The sequence below is a fragment of the Apostichopus japonicus genome, chromosome 14 (genome assembly GCF_037975245.1).
Source record: "Apostichopus japonicus isolate 1M-3 chromosome 14, ASM3797524v1, whole genome shotgun sequence".
Lineage (NCBI taxonomy): Eukaryota > Metazoa > Echinodermata > Holothuroidea > Aspidochirotida > Stichopodidae > Apostichopus > Apostichopus japonicus.
The window spans coordinates 20,299,857-20,321,185 of record NC_092574.1 but is presented as its reverse complement, the minus strand read 5'-3'; the positions used below and the strand labels follow the sequence as shown (position 1 = coordinate 20,321,185).

General features: G+C 37.4%; 2 protein-coding genes and 1 non-coding gene across 4 annotated transcripts in view; 1 reads left to right on the top strand and 2 right to left on the bottom strand.

The window, feature by feature from the left end:
* The first annotated feature begins 2,000 nt into the window (after nucleotides 1-2,000).
* LOC139979904 (uncharacterized) lies at nucleotides 2,001-6,112 on the top strand. The gene is made up of 2 exons (XM_071991116.1): nucleotides 2,001-2,157; nucleotides 4,869-6,112. The coding sequence occupies exon 2, from the start codon at nucleotides 4,881-4,883 to the stop codon at nucleotides 5,439-5,441; it is 561 nt and encodes a 186-aa protein (XP_071847217.1). The 5' UTR covers nucleotides 2,001-2,157; nucleotides 4,869-4,880; the 3' UTR covers nucleotides 5,442-6,112.
* Nucleotides 6,113-8,127: 2,015 nt separating this feature from the next.
* LOC139979416 (uncharacterized) overlaps nucleotides 8,128-21,329 on the bottom strand; it is a 59,007-nt gene continuing 45,805 nt past the window's right edge. For both annotated transcript variants that reach the window (XM_071990184.1, XM_071990185.1), the window contains 5 exons: nucleotides 20,475-20,618; nucleotides 15,347-16,309; nucleotides 13,880-14,047; nucleotides 11,599-11,976; nucleotides 8,128-11,370 (listed from right to left, as the gene is read on the bottom strand). In XM_071990184.1, coding sequence (XP_071846285.1) covers nucleotides 9,557-11,370; nucleotides 11,599-11,976; nucleotides 13,880-14,047; nucleotides 15,347-16,309; nucleotides 20,475-20,562 — 3,411 coding nt within the window. In that variant the 5' untranslated portion in view covers nucleotides 20,563-20,618 and the 3' untranslated portion in view covers nucleotides 8,128-9,556. The remainder of the gene's footprint in view (nucleotides 11,371-11,598; nucleotides 11,977-13,879; nucleotides 14,048-15,346; nucleotides 16,310-20,474; nucleotides 20,619-21,329) is intronic.
* Nucleotides 19,623-19,695, bottom strand: Trnay-aua (transfer RNA tyrosine (anticodon AUA)). Its single transcript has one exon. It is a non-coding gene; the product is annotated as a tRNA-Tyr (tRNA).

Genomic DNA, 21,329 nt, shown 5'->3' with positions numbered 1-21,329 from the left:
GCGAAGAAAGATGGGATAAAGAATGAATTACCATATTTTTATAATATACTTAAGACAAAAAGAGGAATAAATTAATTTAAAAATAAAAAGCCCCGCGACATAATTGTCCGACCTGGCTCAGGATGACCTTTCAGGTGGGGCAATAAATAAGGGTACATGAATGTTGACTGTACCTGGTGCAGACTAGCCATGACGTATACCAGGGAGTTTCCATAACAACTCCCTACGTATATCCGTATTCATGATTGCCCGCCCCATTACAACCCATTCAGTGAGTCAATAATGTTGCCTTTGTTGTATGAATTAGTTCTATCATTTGAATGACAATACGTGTAACCGATGGGCCCGTGACAACCTGTGCCACTTTGTTACCAGTCACGAGCAAACACCATATCACAAAGCAAATTATTCACAATAGGAAAGAAAAGAAAGGCAGGCCGTAGATAATCTTCGGAGATTCTGTTCTCCGTTACAGTAAAATAGCAGATTTTAGTGCTGCATGCATGAAATTTATAGACAATAAAATATAAGAGCGTACGGGGCTTTGACAGATAATGCCGATTTACTAAATAAGTGAACTTCATTTTGGTTAAATGTAGATCTATACAGTTTGGAAACAATGAAACTTTTGATACGATAGAACATAACTTTCAAGAGACCTCTCCCTTAACACCGACCCACTCCCCCCCCCCCCAAATTCCATGCACAATCACAACCACGATTATATTTGACGCGGATTCAGTGGATGGGGGGGGGGTACATCCCTTCTCCTTAGTTTTGTTCAACCTGACACAAAAAAAAACTTTCAATTTATAATTTTAATATGCATTTTGTCTGGGGAATACCCCCAGACGCCTCCTCTGGGGATCAGTCTCAACAATCTCAGGACTACATCTCCTCCTCTGATAAAATCCCGGATCCACCCATGTTTATAGTGGACCGAAGTATAGAGTACCATTCGTTCCCCTATGCATGATTTGCGGTACCCCCTATAGTGTTCCAACGAGTGCACATACAGAAAGTGCATTAGTTAATATTTAAAGCCAACGTATCAAGATGAGAAACGAATTGACTGGGCTTTTCTATGTTTGGTTTTAAAACAAAAATGTTTATTCCTTTTTTTGTCAATTTAATTTTATCGTGCAAAGAAAAAATTGAATTGATAATGGTAATGGCAACAAAATAGAAAGCACGGAGAATCTGTTAAAAAAAAGAGGTCTGCACAAAGTATATACCACGAATGAGACAAAAGGGAGAAAAGCAGTATTTGCAAGCGCAAAAAAAAAAAAAAACGATAAGTTAATTTTTATGAATGCAGAGGAAAATAAAGAAATTGGAGACAACCTAAGTATTCCCCTCGAAAGCAGTGGCGTGCCTAGAATAGTTGACAGGCGGGGAGGATCCTTCCTTTGTCATCCTGTGCGGGGGTGGGGTGACATCATAGGGAGGGGTCTAAGGGGGAGGAGGTGTCCCTTTGAGAATTTTTTGTTTATGAAAGGTGGCTTAGATGCAAAATGGTGCTTACATAGGAATTCTCATTCTTAAGTGAACGTTTCTCATTTTTTTTCCTATTGTTTTTTCAAAATATTCATTGGAGGCTGTGGCATTGTACCCCCTCACTTCTACAAGGGCGGACCACCACCCCACCCCCGGTCAGTACGCCACTGCTCGAAAGTGGAAAATAAGCTGACTCACTCACTAAACTGGTACATGGCATGATTCTATAGTGTCTCTTGTTTTCAGTTCTCAATATATAAACAAGGACAAACGGTTTCTTAATAGTCTTTAACAGTTGATTGTGGTTCTCTTACGTAATAGGCAAGTCATGATTCTTCAGGTCTGAAGTGGATGTACCATCCTGTCCCTGGACACTTTGACGAAAATCCGATTCTGTATTGAAAGGAGAAAACAAGTGACAAACAGAGCTTATTGATTCTATATGGTCTCCTAGGCCTTCTTCTGGTCAAGCAAACTTACCTGGATCGACCAATCAACGATGTCCGTTAGTAAATACTTTCTGCTACGTCATTAAAGATAATAGGCCACGAAGTGGTAGAAACTTTTAAAAGGATCTCCTTAGGGTCAGCATCACCTCAAAGAGAACTTCATCCGAGAAGAGGAGACCACATTTTCTATATACTATTGAGTAAAGCAAAGGTAAGAAATATATTCCATGTTTCTCTCTCTCTCTCTCTCTCTCTCTCTCTCTCTCTCGATATTGTGGTACATAAGTATGACTTTAAAAGTATACCACAGCTAAATACTCCAAGAGATGCATAGCATATATATATATATATATATATATATATATATATTTACACGTGAATTAGCGTATATAAGTACTCATTATTCAGTCACCATAAGGTACATTTCAAAGTGTAAAAAGTATTGCACCCACATTTCATTTTGTTAAAAAGTAATGTATACTTTACATTTTTCAAAAGCATATTCCTGGGGATCCTATACTATTCAGAATTTGAGGGGTGTATTAAATAAAACGGTGTGCATTTATTGAGGGAGATGCTGTTGAAAGGCCTGGGAGGCAATAACATATATAGTTGTTGACATTTGAAGATGGTTGGTAACCATTATTTGAACTTCTAGCATATTTGCTAGTAGGTGCACATGACCTATAAGTATGTATATCTTGATATCTAAAGAACATTCATGTTTAAATTAATATGGATTTGAATAAAAACAAAATTAATGAAAACAAAAACATGATAGTGACTAAGAAACGAAATTTTCGGGTGGAACAATCTGCCCGATATGAATAAGCATTTTAATAACAGTTGAGTTTCCTGTATCTTATAGACTTCAATACCATGTCAAACCAAGAGAGAAGAGCAGTATATTATATTCGATGATTTGTTTTCTTTGTGGAATCATGGGGGTGTGGGGGGGGGGGGGTAACGATGTAGCCGAAAATTGTCAAAGTCATGTCAAAAAGTTTATTTACACGTTTCAAAAATATTAAGTAAGAGCAAAAAGGCTCATAATTTAAAAGAGAAACCCCAGGGCTCCTAAAAAATAAAACCAGTTTTGTTTTCACATGGAGAGCTGCTATGGGTTAATGATGCTTGCTATTTATTCTGATTGATTTGACTTTATCATTGTTATGACATTATGTACATGACTTATACATTTTATATTTACAAGTGCGTATACATTCACATAGAAATTGAACTCTTCTCTACATTTTGGTAATATTTTAGACAATAATCTTTATTTTTGACAGTATTCAAGGCTGGATTGTTTATTATCAAATCGAATATCGCACTGACTAATGAATTACAATAGAATTAGTTTCTATGATTATGTCGGCACACCACGATGAATCTGGGCAGTTACGTTATCAAACTACATTATGTCGTAATAACACCAATGCCTTACGTTAGTTATATTCTGTAACTAAATTATTATATGAGTAACTTACTTTACATAACTACAACATGTCTTTGTCGTACTAATGAATTACAATAGTTAGTTTCTTTAACTTCATAGTTATACTACAAATTGACTGAGCAGTTATTAATCTATAACTACCATATGATGTCGTTGTACCACTATAATAAAGTAGTTATGTAGTTTAACTACAATGTTATATATAACTACCTATGAAGATCAATTACTGTTTATTTAACTACATAGTTATGCCACAAATGAACCGAGTAGTTATATATAGTTAGTTTGGAAAACTAAAGGTCGTTATACCACACCCCTATGAAGGACAATTTATATTTTAGGTAACTGCATCGTTATGCCACAGATGGACCAAGTATATTAGTTAGGAAACTACAGTATGTATATATATATATATATATATATATATATATATATATATATATATATATATATATATATATATATATATATATATATATATATACATATATATATATATATATATATATGTATGTATATGTATGTATATATATATATATATAAATATATATATATATATATTTATATATATATATATATATAAATATATATATTAAATATATATATATATATATATATATATATATATTAAATATATAAATATATATATATCTATATATATATATATATATATATATATATATACATATACATATATATATATATATATATATATATATATATATATATATATATATATATATATATATATATATATATATATAAAATGCGACGTCGTTTTAGCCAGTATGGCAGAGTACGTTACGCTGTATAATTAGCAACCATTTTATGGTAGTATATCTTTACACAGTTAATTGTGTAGATAGTTTACATAGCTACATTGTATATCGTCACACCATTAATACATGGCTAATATAGTTCTTCACGTGACTATACGTCGTTCGATTACATATAGTGATAGTTTGTGTAGGTTAATTGGGATGTTACACCAATTACGAAGGGAGGAATAGTAATAAGTTGTAATTTCCTCGTTACAACATGAAAGAAGTAGTACACATCATTTATAACAAAACAACTACACTTCGGTCTCAAATTAAACCAACAGATTTTGAAGAGCTTAAACTCTAGTGGTCTGTCAAGTAATTATATGGTTTAAATTCAGTAATATTATATCGTCTGCTCTAACAACTATAAGCTTAGTTTTAGTGAGTGCTTGTTGAGACCCGACGTTTTTTTTCTTTAAATTATGAAACATTTTCTTCATTCTTGTTTTGTTTCGTACTTTTTGTTTACACGGACGGTATTTGCAGGTAATCTATGATTTACCTTTTGATCAAACAGGGATCCCTTTAATACATCGTCTCGGCATGAGTTGAAATCATTTCTGAAGTCAGTGTTATTGGAAGGATAAAACAAAGAGAGTGGAGCATTTAAATGTTGTCTTATTCTCTTTCCTGCTGCAGGTGATTCCCATTATGTTGGCAATTCGAGTAGCAGTGGTACTTTTGTTGGTGGTAGCTGTGATTGAGGCTGCACCGACCAGTGGAAGACGCCCAGGTGGACGCCCAGGTGGACGCCCCGGCGGGAAGCCCCGACCACCAGGTGATAGACCAGGCTGGAGGCCTGGTAAACCAAGACCACCTCCACGTGAAGACAAACCACCTAAAGATGAAGACGACGAGAGGCCACCCCGTCCAGATGACGGTGATGATGATGAAGGTAGTGACAGGCCACCCCGTCCAGACGACGGTGATGATGATGAAGGTAGTGACAGGCCACCACGCCCAGATGACGGTGATGATGATGAAGGTAGTGACAGGCCACCCCGTCCAGACGACGGTGATGATGATGAAGGAAGTGACAGGCCACCACGCCCAGATGACGGTGATGATGATAAAAGTACCGACATGCCACCACGCCCAGATGGCGGAGATGGTGATGAAGGTACCGAAATGCCACCACGTCCAGAAGGCGGAGATGGTGATGAAGGTACCGACATGCCACCACGTCCAGACGGCGGAGCACAACTTCCATAAATGACAGGCCAGAATTAAGGAGAATTAAGGCTCGCCATCCCATTTGAGCATACACATCTTCCATTCTAAGTAATTTAATAGTACACATCAAAAATAAATGAAACCAAAATGAAGTTTCAAATTAAGTTGCCTTTTTGTATTGATCCTGTTCAACCTGTGTTTAACCAGTAATCTCTTTGTGTTTGTAACTTATAGTCGTTAGATTCTTGGGGAACGAACATAAAAAAGTTCGCCCTCCGTTTCTTACATTAATGTCACAACAGATGTTTGAGAAGGTCAAACATGACCAAAGCTTTCAATATATACTAGTTGTCTAGACGGTTTACCCATATAACATCGGCCCATTATGAATTTTATTGCCTGGACTTCTGGTTTTTATCAAGGGATAACGCAAAATATATCATGTGAGTGTACCCTTTTGGGGCCAGCGAAGTAGTAGCCTTATTGTGGAATGAACAAAGGTTATATTCTCTTGGAAAAGAAGGACAAGTAGTCCTTTTAGAAATGAGAGTATCGTAAATAGTCGTTCAGCTACGTCAGTGAAGCCTTAGATTAACAGATAGTTTTCCGTATACTCCAGGCCAACTGGATACACTTTATGAAGATATTTTAGTCTGAATTAATATTTAAATAAATATTACATTGATGGAAAATAAAAAATATTCTGCAAACCTTCCGCTTACCTTCAACTTTGAAATGAGCAGCAACTCATAGATACCTACGGCTCTGCTATAGAATATAAACTAGCGCCCTCCATTTATGGCTTTGACCCCCCCCCCTTAATAGTAGCTGGCGCCCTCAAGTTAACAGGCAACGTGTCCGAAATTATTTGCAAAACATGTCCTTTCGATGAACTATTGAATCAATACGAAATAGGTTTTCATTCCGTGTTTGTTACTCGTTCCATCATTATCAGGCTCCATTCCTTTCTTAAGATGACTTTATAGCACCCCCTCCCCCACCCCCCCCACCTCTATCACCTAAAACTGAAAACATGTCTCTTGATAGATTAAATACGTTTATCGGTAATTTAAAGGAAGTAATATTTTATCTACATCCAATTATTTCGTTGTTTCCAATTCTTCCTCCCCCTAAATCATGGTTCATGCAACTGCCGCCTCACCACCCCTCCAAAGCCCGACCCCCCCCCCAAAGAAGCCCTGTCAAGGAATACAGTAACAAAGATGATGTGCTAGGAATTTGAAAGCACAGTTTCAAACTCTGCACAACGCTGTACATGTATCGATAGCCATCGTACGAAGGCCCGCTGCACATGATTTGCATATTTAGACCAGATGTATAAAAAAGTCCTTAATTGGTTTCTAGAAAGGGAAAGCTTTGAGTCACTCTTACCGACCCTGCAAATTTGAGAGGGACCGTGGATTGCAAAGTCGGCAATGACTACAACGTGGATCGCAAAATCGGTTATTACTATTACGGTTAGATTCGTCCAACACGGCATCATACAGAAACGTTGTACTCAATGCCGAAGCCAAAAAGAGCTACAACTGCATTTGCCTTTAAATACGCAGTATTGTAGTGCGCCTAGAGTGCTTGCAGTATTAGGAAGAACTTTTCGGTTGTTCGTGGTTTTATTTGTTGGGCGGACAACACACCAGGGAGTGTGAGCCATGTAGGTACCTAAAAAGTGAGGGCGCGTGTGAGCGCCATGATAGGCTCAGAATCACTACGCAGCTAACCTATGAAACTGCAAATGTACAGAGACTGTATGAAACTTTTTGTATGAAACTGTATGAAAGTTTCAACGTCCAGTCATGTACAGGTATCGTTCACTTGGCCAGTTATGCCAACATTGTAGCGCGCACTAACATCATTAATTAGGTCACACATCCGGAGTTTATGCATGCTCAGTTCTCCAGTGCCGCCATCATTTCATTTAGGGTAACATTTCGTCACACACCTCGCCACGTCACGAGATCAATTTACATAAACCCAGTCCGCACCCCGTGGAGGACTGCAATTTACTGGGGGGGGGGGGGGGTTATTGTATCCAAATTGGGGACGTTTAGAGCTAAATATCTCTGTACAAAATATATTTTATGAAAGTGTTGGTAACAGCGCATGGCAGAAAATTATCGAATAAAGACATAAATATAAAGTAGAAAATAACGGGAGGTATGATGACAATGAAATTGTCTCAAGGGATTCCAAGAAGCTAAACCCTAACTACCTATGGGTCTGGCCAGCAAAGAAAACTTGACATCGCTTGTTTCCTAGCATTGCAAAGCTGGACGAAGGATTTTATACAGCTCCTTGGGCAGGAAATGCAAAAAAAAATTGCATGAACCTCCCAATTAAAAGTGTACAATTCAAACTGATCTTCTTCATTGGTAAATTTAGAATTTATTTCGTATTCCAAATTGTATCTACAACAGATAAAATATTTTACAGAGACAAGTAATATAAACTTTTTGACGTAAAATGTGCAGCCTTACTAGATTATAATTAAATAACCACAGAAATTCACCCCGAAGAACAAACACTCAAGACTGAACGATATCAGATTGTAATTCGACTTTCCCACCAAAATTCCAATAGAGTGGTTTCACGTTGTCAAATACGTTTTTGTCTACTATATATCTATCAATATATATCAATATATATATATATATATATATACATACATACATATATATATATATATATATATATATATATATATATATATATATATATATATATATATATATATAGGTATATATATATATATATATATATATATATATATATATATATATATATAGATGCACATTATACACATTGCCCTCTATCAATATTATTTAATACCCTCACACAGGAATGCCGCCAATCCCCCCCCCCCCCCCCCAAAAAAAAAAGAATTGGCTATTATGTTCCGACGTCTTCCAGCCTTGGCCATATATTTAAAAAAAATAAAACTGCGAAGCTGTGTCGTGCATTCTACATAGATCTTAGTAATATAATACAAGAATGATGTCATTTAATAAACAATGAAAGCATTTGCTACAATTATTATACACACAGTTATGCCATGCGGGTTGATGCGACCAACTTGAAGTTAGCACCAAAGTCATCGACAGATTCAAACGAACTGTGAACATCAAAACGAATAAATAAATATTTTTCCTTCTAAATTTCCTTGGAGTTGACAGTTGTCAAGTATAATGATGTGCTCTTTATTGGCGATTCATTTAACTTAGACTTTTAACCGAACGTCAACGGCAGCTTTTCTAAATTCAATATATGTCTTGTAATATTTGATCATGCCAAGCACGGGTGTTGCTCCAAACCAGCGCTGTCAGTTGGCGTTTGAACGCCAAACAAGGACACATTTGGCGTTCTTTTCTCTAAATTTCATTGGTCGGAGTAAAAATTGGTCGGAGGCTGAAAGTAGTTAAACTCTTCCAAAGAACATTGATTTCAACCATTTCTCATTGTTCAGTCCTACTCAAGATTGCAACCAAAAAAATGTTGGTAAAAACATTTGAAATTTTGTCACCATGTTTCCCTCCCTAATGTTCATCTAAGAGACCCCCCCCTGCCCCTCCCAGTATGAACGAATTTCGAACCCAACACAATTCCGACCCATATTCAAGGTCAATTGTCATAAAATGAATTTTCATGAAAACAAAGAACATACAATTTACAAACGTTTTGCTATTTTGAAGTAGCGACCATTATACCGTTTAACAGAGCTCAAAGGAATTATTTCAGTGACTTGCTGTTATGTTAAAACACTATTATAATCTCTTCTAAGTATTTACTTTTCTTCTAACACAGAAGAAAATTGAATCCGACTGCCAATTATATTATGATTGTACTAATACGTACCTCTACTATAATGTTGAACTAAGTGGGGACAACTTCCTACGAATCAATAACTATCAAACATTTGTAATAATATAAGAGAAGGAATTTTTGGAGCTAGTTAGCTTCAATGTTGTTGTAAGAATATGCCTACTTTAAAATAGGTGGCGCCAGATCACATTTAGGGACCACATATTCTTAGGCTAAGAACAAACAATCATGGATATACGTCATCCTCAATGATTAAAAACATTTCTGTACAAACTAAAGCCCTCAAAGACAAGTATCAAATATCCTTACTATGTTTATTAAACCACCGATAAGTTACCACCTGATGTCGGCCCACTTGGAACATGCTGGGGATATGGGTTCTCAAAATATGAACCAGGTATAGATGGCATATAATTATCAAAAGCTGGCTCTTCCGGGGAAAGAGATTTATCACTGTACACCCTTCTTACATTCAAACTTTTCGTCGGGGAACCACTTCCGGAAGAAGGTGTATTCGGGAGTTGTCGATTGGAAAGACCCGACCGTGAACTTTCTGCACCAGATCGATCTGCCCCTGATCCGACTTTGTTCATGAGACTCTCATCACTTATAAATACTTGTTTGTACTGATCTCGATTCTGTTTAATCGTGAGAGGTTTAGGTAATCGTATAGGCGAAGGTTCACTTACTGGAGATAGATTACCCATCGAACTATCAGTTCCGCGAGAATAAGGTAAAGAATTATAGCGTGAATTTTCTGAAGTAGCTGGAGAATATAATTTGGTTCCGTGCTTAGCTGGCGCTCTAGAATTTGAATTTGGACGGTATTTCCTTCCACTTCCTGAACTTGAATGCGACCTTGGCGATCTCGGTGACTTTGTCTCCGATTGTCTGGATTTCGACCTCGGAGAGGAAGGACTATGTCTCCTTTTGTGATGCTGAGACGAAGATCTGCTTGAATTGATATCTTTCATTGATATGTGTTCCTCTTTGGATGGACTTTTTCTCCTCTTACCACCCTGATGATGATGTCGGTGACTTCTGGAGGGGCGGCTCGAGCCCGATTTGGACCCACCAGATCTATCTGCGGTTGAATCTGGTGAGTAAAGACCTGCATCAGACGACAATCCCGATTTGGAAGATCTCGTTCCACTACGGTGAGACTTCTGATGTTTCCTCTCCGATCCTTGACCGTCGTGATCATGGTTCGATTTGTGTCTAGTCAAGGTCCCGTTGTTATGGTGATAATTATCCGGACTCTCTGCTCCTTCGGGACTTCTATTTAACCGTGTTGGTCTCTTGAGCACCTTTCCAGAAGCGTTCATCCCTTCTGGAGTTAACTCCCCGTTCGGACTGACGAAGGGAGAGGTGTTGTCAGAGTTGACAACGTTAGCATGCACTCTCTTTTGTCTGCTTGCGTCGGTGCGTTTGCTATCTACACTGCTCCGGCTACCTCTCGTGCTACCACGGGCACTGTAGCCTCGAGTAGTATACTCGGAAGGAGTCTTGTTAGATAAATGAATTGTATTCTTATCAGTCACTTCACTCTGTCTGCTAAAGTTATCTACCGATTGATTTGGATTACCAAAGTGAAATGGAAGGGATAAGTCTTTCTTCGGGACCGGCCATTTTGGACCAGTCTCTTCTTTGTACGGACTTGGTAGTTCCGTTATCGATTGCATCTCAGATGGTGATTTAAATGGAGATGAGAGAGTCGTTTCGGGCAAGTACTGCATGTTACTATTCTCAGGGATTAGATACATCTGGCTACGATCACCATTGCCGTTCCCATCCGGGAATCCTCTCTTACTGACGGACTGATGCGAATGTTCCGATGGGGACGTCGTACTGTGTCCTGGAACACCGAACAATCTTTGATTGCTCCTGGTTGTCGACGAGTTGAAACTGCCTCGGGGTCCCGTGTAGATTTTCTGGATAGCGCCGGTATTAAATTGATGGCGTTCCTCTTTGAATCTGATAATGATGGTCATGACCAAGCTAAGGAGGAGGAGCAGAACTAATAGAGAGATACCAACTGCTAATATGATAGTTGTGTGGTTAGACATCCCACCAGCGTCTTCATCTCCTTCAGCTAAAGCTCCAGCTGCGGATGGTTTGGGCTTTGGAAGATCTGCCAGAAACGAAAGAAAAATGAAATTCTGTTAACGGCTTTAAGATACTCCATTAAGCAAGATGTCTACATATATCAACAAAAGATGTTATGCTCAATTCACAGAGTATCAAATAGAAACAAACTATTTTGCTGTTGAGATGTTCAGTACGGTTATTTCTATCACATAGATCAATAATGATGGTTGGGTGTGTGTCTTCTTTAAAGTTGATCTCAAACAAAACTAACCTAAGGACGTGTAGGTCGCCGAAAATCCTCGCTCTGGGGGTTTCCCCTTGGCAAAAACCTCATATTCTACGTAAATCTGGTTCCCTGTTGACGTGACCGTACTTGGTATAAGCTGGCCAGTATTAAATGCCAGTATCTTGGCACGGGCGTTGACCCCATCACGTATGCGGACATACTCTTGAGGTAAATAAAGGTTAAAGGTCAAAAACTCCAGACGAATCCTCTTGTTGTTGGCTACTCTTATGACCCACGCGGCACCACGAGGACATGATTGTGGTGACGCAACAATGGTGCCACTTATAGTGGAGAGGGCGTAATTGCATGATGGAGGGGTGATTGCCTCCGGGTCCACATCCCGAGGTATAATGCGAGGAAAATCTGTAAGATAGAAGGGAACACGTATTGACACAGTTGAAAACTCCTCGTTGCATCTTTGCCACAAAATACATGCTATACTAACGATAATACTAGTGTTGACCATTGACTCGCGAAAGAATACAAATATTGATATTTTTCTCACAACAAACGATGAAAAGCAAACCAATTGGGACATTTGAGGAATTTCGGGACTTTTGAGGCAATTGGGAATATTTGGTTGACTTAGGGTGGTTGGCGGTGGCTTCGGGGGGGGGGGGGGGTAGAGGCAACTTCTGCATTTTGTAAGTTGGAGATTGAAACTTTAGCTAATGCATTAGTGTTGTATACTTTGGTGCGATAGATTCAAACTTTATACCAGCGACTTTGGTACACTTGAAAAGAGTGGAGGAATGACTCACTCCTTTAATAATATTACCTAAAGGCTCCACAACAGTTGTTTATTAGGTAGGAACATAGGCTATATGTATAGGCTGTGTAATAATATTACCTAAAGGCTCCACAACAGTTGTATATTAGGTAGGAACATAGACTATATGTATAGGCTGTGTAATAATATTACCTAAAGGCTCCACAACAGTTGTATATTAGGTAGGAACATAGGCTATATGTATAGGCTGTGTAATAATATTACCTAAAGGCTCCACAACAGTTGTATATTAGGTAGGAACATATGCTATATGTATAGGCTGTGTGATAGTCGTTTAAATGTGATTATACATACGCTATACAAGTTCAAATTAGCTTGCCGCGTTAATGCCAGTTCAGGTAGAGATAGAAAATATGCGCCTCTCCCAATTGGAAGAAACTGATATAGGAATCAATTTTGTAAACGGAACAAGATAAGGGAATACAAAAAAGAAAGAAAAATACAAAACATTATATAGACCTGACGTCATTTAATAGCTAAAAATCCACGTTAATCTTAACATATAAACTCTCTAAACTGTCAATTGTGTTCGGTTTGAGCGTATATGTTCTCTATGTCTGGAACTGAGTCATCTGCACCTAGTGATATATGCTAAGTGTGCAGGCAGTCGTGTGATTTCGTATCCTAGATTTGTCAAGTTAAATCATTTAATGGAGGCGGTTATTTTCTTCTTCCCTCTCGTCCAAAATGAAGAAATAATAAAAAGAGGAGAACCTCCATTGGGACCATAAAATCGAACGATGCTCGTTAAAGCTATGGGAGATAGGTTACTAAGGGAATCAGTGCATATCAAAGTCGGCAGAAATTGGCAGGAGATTGATCTACACTTTATTCAAAACGATATAGATAGAGGAGGTATTCAAATATCGAGTTCACTAGTCTAAACAATTGATTGTTACAGACGGAGTTATCGTTATCAATTCGGTATATCAGGATTGAATCATTCTAGGAGACGGTTTTCATTTCATACATTAATAACGAGTGATATTAACTTGTACATATTTGAAAACACAATTATGAGAATTGGACGTCATAAAGTTAACCTTTCGTACCGTATTTAAAGGTAGTCAGTAGAGACCCTAAATTATAGCATGCTATAATTGCTAGAAGTTTTCAAAAAGTACTTTCCTGTCAATCTTTACTCTCCAAAATGTTCTCAGACATTTTTAAGGAACACACGAGATAACTGAATGTCCCAATGAGGAAAATTTCCTCCAAGGTTGTAACAAAAACAGTTTAAGAATTTTGACCAAAGGTGACAATATTTGAATATCTAGCATATTTGCGGCCAATACAGCATACCTTTAATTGCCTGCGCAAGTTGTATTTATATATACGTTGTGTTCCCCCTGCATCCGGTTCACATGTATGATTATGCATAAGATTAGTCGATGATCAATGATAAAAACATGACCTAGCAGATTAAAGGTTTGAACCGTACTTTATGGATACTGTGTGTAATTCTGTAAAACATACCGTCATAATCTGGACATCGCGGTACCTCACAATTCGCTACATTGTATGGATTACCCTGACAAACGTTCCCCACGTCACCGATACACAGCCGGGTTCGACGACGTATGCTGTCTCCACAGCTGGCTGTACACGGTTCCCAATCAGACCATGGACCCCATCCATCAGTTTCTGTAAGAGAAGAAGTAAAACCGAAGGATAGCCTAACACATTATAATTAATGATGATACAAGCCTATGCTTATTTACATCATAAACGATTTCATGAAGCATAAAGCTTATCTAGCCTTTTATGTGCGTTCTATACAGAGTAGGCACACAAAGCGCCGGCAATTGGTACAGAAATATTGCTCATGAAACGTACAGTTTTGCTGAGAAAAATAACCGATGTATATTTCTTTATATGACAGACGACGATAGCGAATCTATCTTGGAACTAACAGAAGTTCCGTTCATATACTGTTCATATAATTTTGTTAACTTTTCTTGCATCAACGAAAGTGTTTCGTGCTACCATCCAGCAAAGACCCTTGCGAATTACGGGCACCAGCTCATCGCTTCGCTTCATTATTATTTGACACACGATACGGTTGCCTTTGCACCCCTTGAGACGGGGGAGATAAACACAGATCAACACCTTAATCAGGTCAAATCTAATGTTCCGAAAAACATGATTACCGCCATTTTGTATCTATGGAGTAATTTCATAAATGCCTCATAGCGCCAAATGAAGGATAGCACATCGATATGACCATAAGTTGCGACAATATCCCCGAGGCATAACTATTATCAAAAGGTGAAGCTAGCGAGCTCGGTTGGTTATCAACAGTATTCTCTTATTATGAGTTGCATGAGTCACATTCTATTAGTGTATGCTATAATTAGTCACTTATGTGCCCTGGGAATTATTGAAGAACCCTTCGGAAATTGGGCTATTTAATTTAACTATAAACTCAGTGATAAAAAAATCGGTAATACATATTTTTACTCTCCTTCTTCTGTATATATACATATATATATATATATACATATATATATATACATATATAAATATATATATATATATATATATATATATATATATATATCAACAGTATTATCAATATTATCAATGTTATATAAACAGGAGAAGGAGAGTAAAAATTTGTATTTTCGGCTTTTTTACAATATGCTATTACATCGTTGCTAGGTATGTTAACAAGAAAAAATGTGCTAAGAGTACAAGTGTGATGAGAGAAATATGATGCAATTTCTCGCTATTACAATCTTGACAAACATTGACTCCAATGAAATTCAAACCACTTCTTCTTCTTTTGGACTAAAGTGTCCACATTCTGACATGAAACAGTTGGTTTTGAGCGATCTACTTGTACTAAAATCTGATTAAAAGTTACGCCTCGTGCCTCAGAACCTTTTAAAGATCTCGGCAAAGCAAACAAGCCGTGGCGGAAATTGACGCAGCATCACTCACCAGGTTGACGGGTGGGCAAACATCTCGTCGTCGCTTCGATACCGTCTCCGCTTCCAGAAAGGCCCTCGAATTTAAAGCAATAACCTGAGTAAACATCGGTCTCAAAAGTCTCGCAATCAATGTTGAGCTTTCCGAAGTTATCTGCCACGTATGATGTTACTTCATCCAATGACGATTTTGGTAGGTCACTATAGGAAACGGCTGGGTCACTACTAACGTATACCACGATCTTTTGGGGGACGAAATCACAACTTGCAGAGTATGCATATGTGACATTTAAATTATTACTGCAGTCTGCAGTAAAATCGGATGAAAATGTAAACGATATCGAAGATGATGTTTTGACTTTAAAAATATCACTCGTGCTTATTATAGCACTTTGATATACGGACTCTAAGCTCACTGTATAGAAGCCTTCTTTGGTAATTACGTCACAGGGAAATTCTCCGACAATTTCATCATTTAGAATTTCTATCCTCGTCCTCGCCACGTTTTCACCTCTCGGTTCACTGTTGGGTAAAGAATCATCTAGTCCAATAAAATTCAAAACTAAAGTTAAAGAATCAACGATGGTTTCAGTACATAAATCACCACCTATTGGTTGTGCCACTACCGTTAACGTTGAAAAGGTTTCCGGCTTCTCCGGTGTGCGGAAAGAGAAAGAGGGCCAGGTTACCATTAGATTGGCACTCTGTGTGATGACGTCATCGTTCGGGGAACTGAGCATGCGTATAACAAAGACACCAGCGTGATCGATTAATACACAATTAAATGTAACTTCCCCTGAAAATTCTCTCAGAATTTCAGTCGCTCGAACTGACTCCGTAGCAACATCGTACAGCTCTAGATAAGGAGATTGGGCTGATTCGTCTGATGAATATTCATAAATAACTGTGACGTCAGAGGTAAAAGCGACCAAATCTTGGGGTGTGGCGACTAAGCTTGCAGCGATTACATCTTGAACTGTGAAGAAAAATAAAGAAAACTGAAAATTACTTTCCCATGGTAAAATGACGCACGATACTTGGTGAATATGTGAAAAGATGAGTATCCAAATATGCTGCGTCAAGTATCACTCTATTGCGACATTTGTTTTTACTCTCATGTCCTGCTTTTCCCCAAAGCACTCGTACTGACAGAGCAGTCTAAATATCCTGTTTTCTATCAGAGAAAGGTAAGGAACTGTTTGCACTGTCAGTAATCGTGCTTTGAAGCATTACGTGGGAGGAGAGTACAGGGTGGTATAAGCATTAGCAAAATTGTTCCAAATGGCAGCGGATAAAAACTTATTACGAATCGATGTTAAAAGGGACCATTTTGTTTGTTAACTCAGTTACATCAATTGATAGAGCAAATTGTTGTAGGTATAGATTTAGCAAATTATCCTTTCCCCGATAATCAGAAAATATTGAAATGTGAGTCAACGATAGTCCAAGTTTTCGTTGCACGATAAAAGTGGACAAGATTCAACAGGGAATCAGAGGTTTGTTGTGCTCATTCAACATATTGACTTTATAAAACCGTAATCACTGCTTTCTGTGACTTGGAGCAGGGAGTTTTGCTCCAAGCTGGGAATTGTTTGGAACAACAGCCTGCTTGGAGTCTGCAGTATAGACTACCGTGTCTAGCCTCTAGAGTAACCTGTCAGGTATCATATCATTGTACTGACCTCCCATAGTGGTCTATCACCACTGGTCAATCTCCCTTCATATACAATTCAATAAAGACACCCGTTACAGCGTGTGTGCGAACGTTGTGGGATATGACAGGTAAATGAAGAAATGAATTATCCTTGTCAACTGATAAAGCTGATTTAAATTTCTCTATTCCTCATTCGCCTGTTTCTCAGTCGTTGTTGTTGTTGTTTATCTATTCTTTTCCTCTTTAGACTCCGCTTCCGTTTTACTTATTGATTTCTTATTCCTCTGCGCATGTTTCTTTATCTAGAAGTCGTTTGTTTAATACTAGCTAGATATGTAAACCAACAAAAAAGTCATTTAAAAGACTCATAGCGCCATCCGCAATGACATCGAGTACGTACTGTATAGTGTGCAATTCGTACATGTGTATGTTTGTTTCACACGATTCACACACCTCTCATTTCTGTATTATTTTCATGTTTACAGAAATATAGTACTTTGTTTGTATTCACGTGAGGATGACAGGTCAAAGGTCGTGCTCCAGAGGGCAACGAGGCACACCTGCGGGGTTTACGGTATGGGTGAGGTGATATACGCCTCGGGACGTCTATTCGCTATAATTCTTGAGATCAACCCATGCATACCTTTGTGTACGGCTTTCATCTTTGTGTATACATAGTGAGAAACGTTTAGTGTTGTACCCGAGTTATTATATAGGTGTTAGATCATTGTTATATCTATGACGCCTTGGCTAAATTTATACAGGTGTATCATGTTCCCTTTCAAACGAGGCTTGTGAACCCGTCAAAGAAGTTGGCAGTTTGTTAGAATCATTCATAAACTTATATTAGAAATACCGAACAAGTTTTCTCACAGCGTGTAAACATGGGAACTGTCACCCTGGTTCTCTGGTATAAACTTAGTAAGGATAAACAGGCACCAAACTAATCCATACGGATATCAATCATGTAAACTTTGGGGATCGGCGCTACATTACCCCAGAAACATAAAGGGGATGACATCCCCCCCTCCACTATCAGACATAATATTTACAAAGACAATATTCCTAGTGTACAATTAATGATTGTGGCTGCCGTTGCAGACAAGTAGCCTATAGTTGTGCACAGACTATCTACTGTACTCAAAAGCGACGGAAAATTAATATCTAACACAGGCGCTCAGATTTTGATAGCCTCAAATAACACGTTTGCAAATATACTGATTAAAAAATTTGTCATGGACGAATGGAAGTATGAAGAAACCGTATTTCAGGCTTCGGACCTCTGCTGCTGTATTCTAGACGTTTAAATGAAAATAATTTTTATTCTATAAATTATATGTAGATTCACGTTCAGGCAAGGACCGAGGAGCTGACGTCATCGTCGATGTAAACATTCCAAAAATTAAATAAAAATAACGTCATTAATGTTAAAGATGTTATTCACGTTCAACATTTTCAATTTAATATGGCTATAACATATCAAACTCTCAGAACAATGATATTTATTATCTTCACAAGTATGACACCTCTCATTCATATGATGAAGAAAACGTCGATTTGCTGCCTGAATGTTATTTAAACGAACTGAGATAAAATGTCTGGGTGACGATTTCTTTTTCAATCACACAGAATCTTTCTGAATACTGGCTAATTGTAACGTTCATTTGATGCAAATATCTAGAATGTTAGGTTGTATCCCTTTAGTACCCTAAGTACAGTACGCCTCGGTAGGAATGGCAACAAATTCTAGAAATTAGCGACAACATGCGGGGAAACGCTGCTTTTAGATATACCGCGGTCTCGGAATGACTGATCAATGAGTTTATCCAAAGCTTCCGTTGCTTTCATCAATTGGGCGTCACTAGATCATCCATCTTAATTGAGATTCACCGTAGTTTTATAGCCATCGTTCCTTCAATTATCTCATGAAAATCGTCCAAAAGTTTATACTGGCAGATTCTATAGCTTCCCTCTGGTGCCCTGTTACCCAGTGTCTGATAAATGGCTGTTTACGATGTCTCTTGAAAGCATGTTTGCAGGATTGGATCAACTAGCGATCATTAAGAGCACTTATTTCTCAAAAACGGCAAAGGTTTCTCAATTTGATTTGTGTATACATACCTTGAAAGCATAGTCGATTCATAAGAGCGGTTAGGTACTAAATTAAGTCAGACGGAGAAAATCATTTGAAAACTTTCCAACACAACTTCAATCTTGCGCGTATATATATATATATATATATATATATATATATATATATATATATATATATACATATTTATATATATATATATATATATATCTATATATATATATATATATATATATATATATATGCAATGGAAGTAAACGACAAAGGCAAATGAATATATATATAAATGAAAATCGTAATGAGTTTGAAAATCAAGAACAGTGAAAAACCTTCAGCCTCCACCGGGATTCGGACCACGGGCCTTGCGGAAGGCCCGTGGTTCGAATCCCGGTGGAGGCTGAAAGTTTTTTCACTGTTCTTGATTTTCAAACTCATTACGATTTTCATTTATATATATATATATATATATATATATTTGAAATGGAGGTATATATAATTGAAATCGTAATGAGTTGGAAAATCAAGAACAGTGAAAATACTGCCAGCCTCCACCGGGATTCGAACCCGGGCCTCCCGCTTTATATGCGGACACCCTAACCAACTAGGCTATGGACGCTGATTGTATGTCAAGAGGTTCAAAACCGGTAAGGAAGATCATAATTCCACTGTAGGCGTTCGTCACCTGTATCTGTTTTTGTTTTTGTTTTTGGTGACATATTTGCCTTACTCTAGAGATCAAACATGATGCTAACCAAGTCCATTTCATTAACATAAAGTATGTTCAAAGTATCTCTTTCGAGCTCCGACTTTAGGAATCACAAATAATTTCGAGACTCATCAAGCTGCTTTAAGGAAGCTTTCATACAGGGCTCTCATGCTCTACTGATCTTGTTGAAGTAATAATCACAGGTGGGGTTAAATTTCCATTACAGATATTCCAGGTGTACCAACAACTTTAAAGGATAACTTACGGCACAGAGGTCAAGCTTGATATGTTGTACATCATTATCGATGATCTCTTTAAGCCGTCCAGGTTGTACATTTTTACCTCTGTCATTATTATTTTAGAAATGACACTTGAACATCTGGTGCTCATCAAAGAGACTTGACTATAGTTAGTCTAGAGAATAGACCATTATGTCAGTTTCTTATAAGATGCAACACAGAACTCAATAGGAAACATAAAAGGATTATAATATCTTGTAACATGTTTAAACATGTATTGCTGTTTGTATGAAGGTAAAGGTAAACAATCCTTACATATGATATTTCAAGGCATTATTGGTACTTGAAGACGTTCTAATAGTATGGCTAGTAATAATCTAGGATAATAGTATACAGGAAAAGCTATGTGGTCTATGCTATATCTAATATTATATTTGGGTAGCAGCTCACCTAAACACGACACCAACCCAAATAGCAAACATCCAAAGACCCGTCGCCAGAAGCTAAGGTTAACCGTCGCCTTCGTCGTCAGTTTCATCGTGATTACGTCACAGCAGCCTTTGTGAACTTCTCATCCATATCGTTTCAGATCATCTAGATTTAATGTGAATTAAAAAACAGAAATGGAGAAACAAGGTGAATACATGATATACATTTATTATATTAAAAATATGGAAATTTGATTATAGTTTGTGGTTCGTGAGCAGTGATATCCTCAATGAAAATTTTTTTTTTAAATAAAAAAATAAATGTATATTATACATGTATCGATATATTAAATGAACCTGTCGTCAAGTCATTGACACCTTTCTCTCTACAATATCATGTTCTATTTGAACGTATAGCCTACATGTCATCTCTATCTCTCTTTTTATTTTATTTTAATTTTTTTAATTTTTTTTTTTTGGGGGGGGGGGGAGAGGTCTTTCTCTTTTGTTACATCGATAAAGTTGAAATGAATGATATCTCAAAGCCACTGGGACCGGAGTAAAAACGTCTAACTATGGTTTATAAAATATGAATGAAAGTACAGTTAAAAGCACGAAATGGCCGTTCACATATCTTTATGATCTTAGCAGACTCCTATGAGATACCGTACCTTATACTAATTGGAAATTACTTTATGTTACCCTTTCAACACAATATCTGTTTCTTTTTCTCCATTAAAACAAAGATAAAATTTCTCGGATATGTTAATAGTCTATCTCCCGTGTATAAAGTGAGAAGTCTAAACATGTATAGATTCTGAGATATATATATATATACTGTAGAGACTTTCGATAAAGACTTAAGGCCATGTGTATA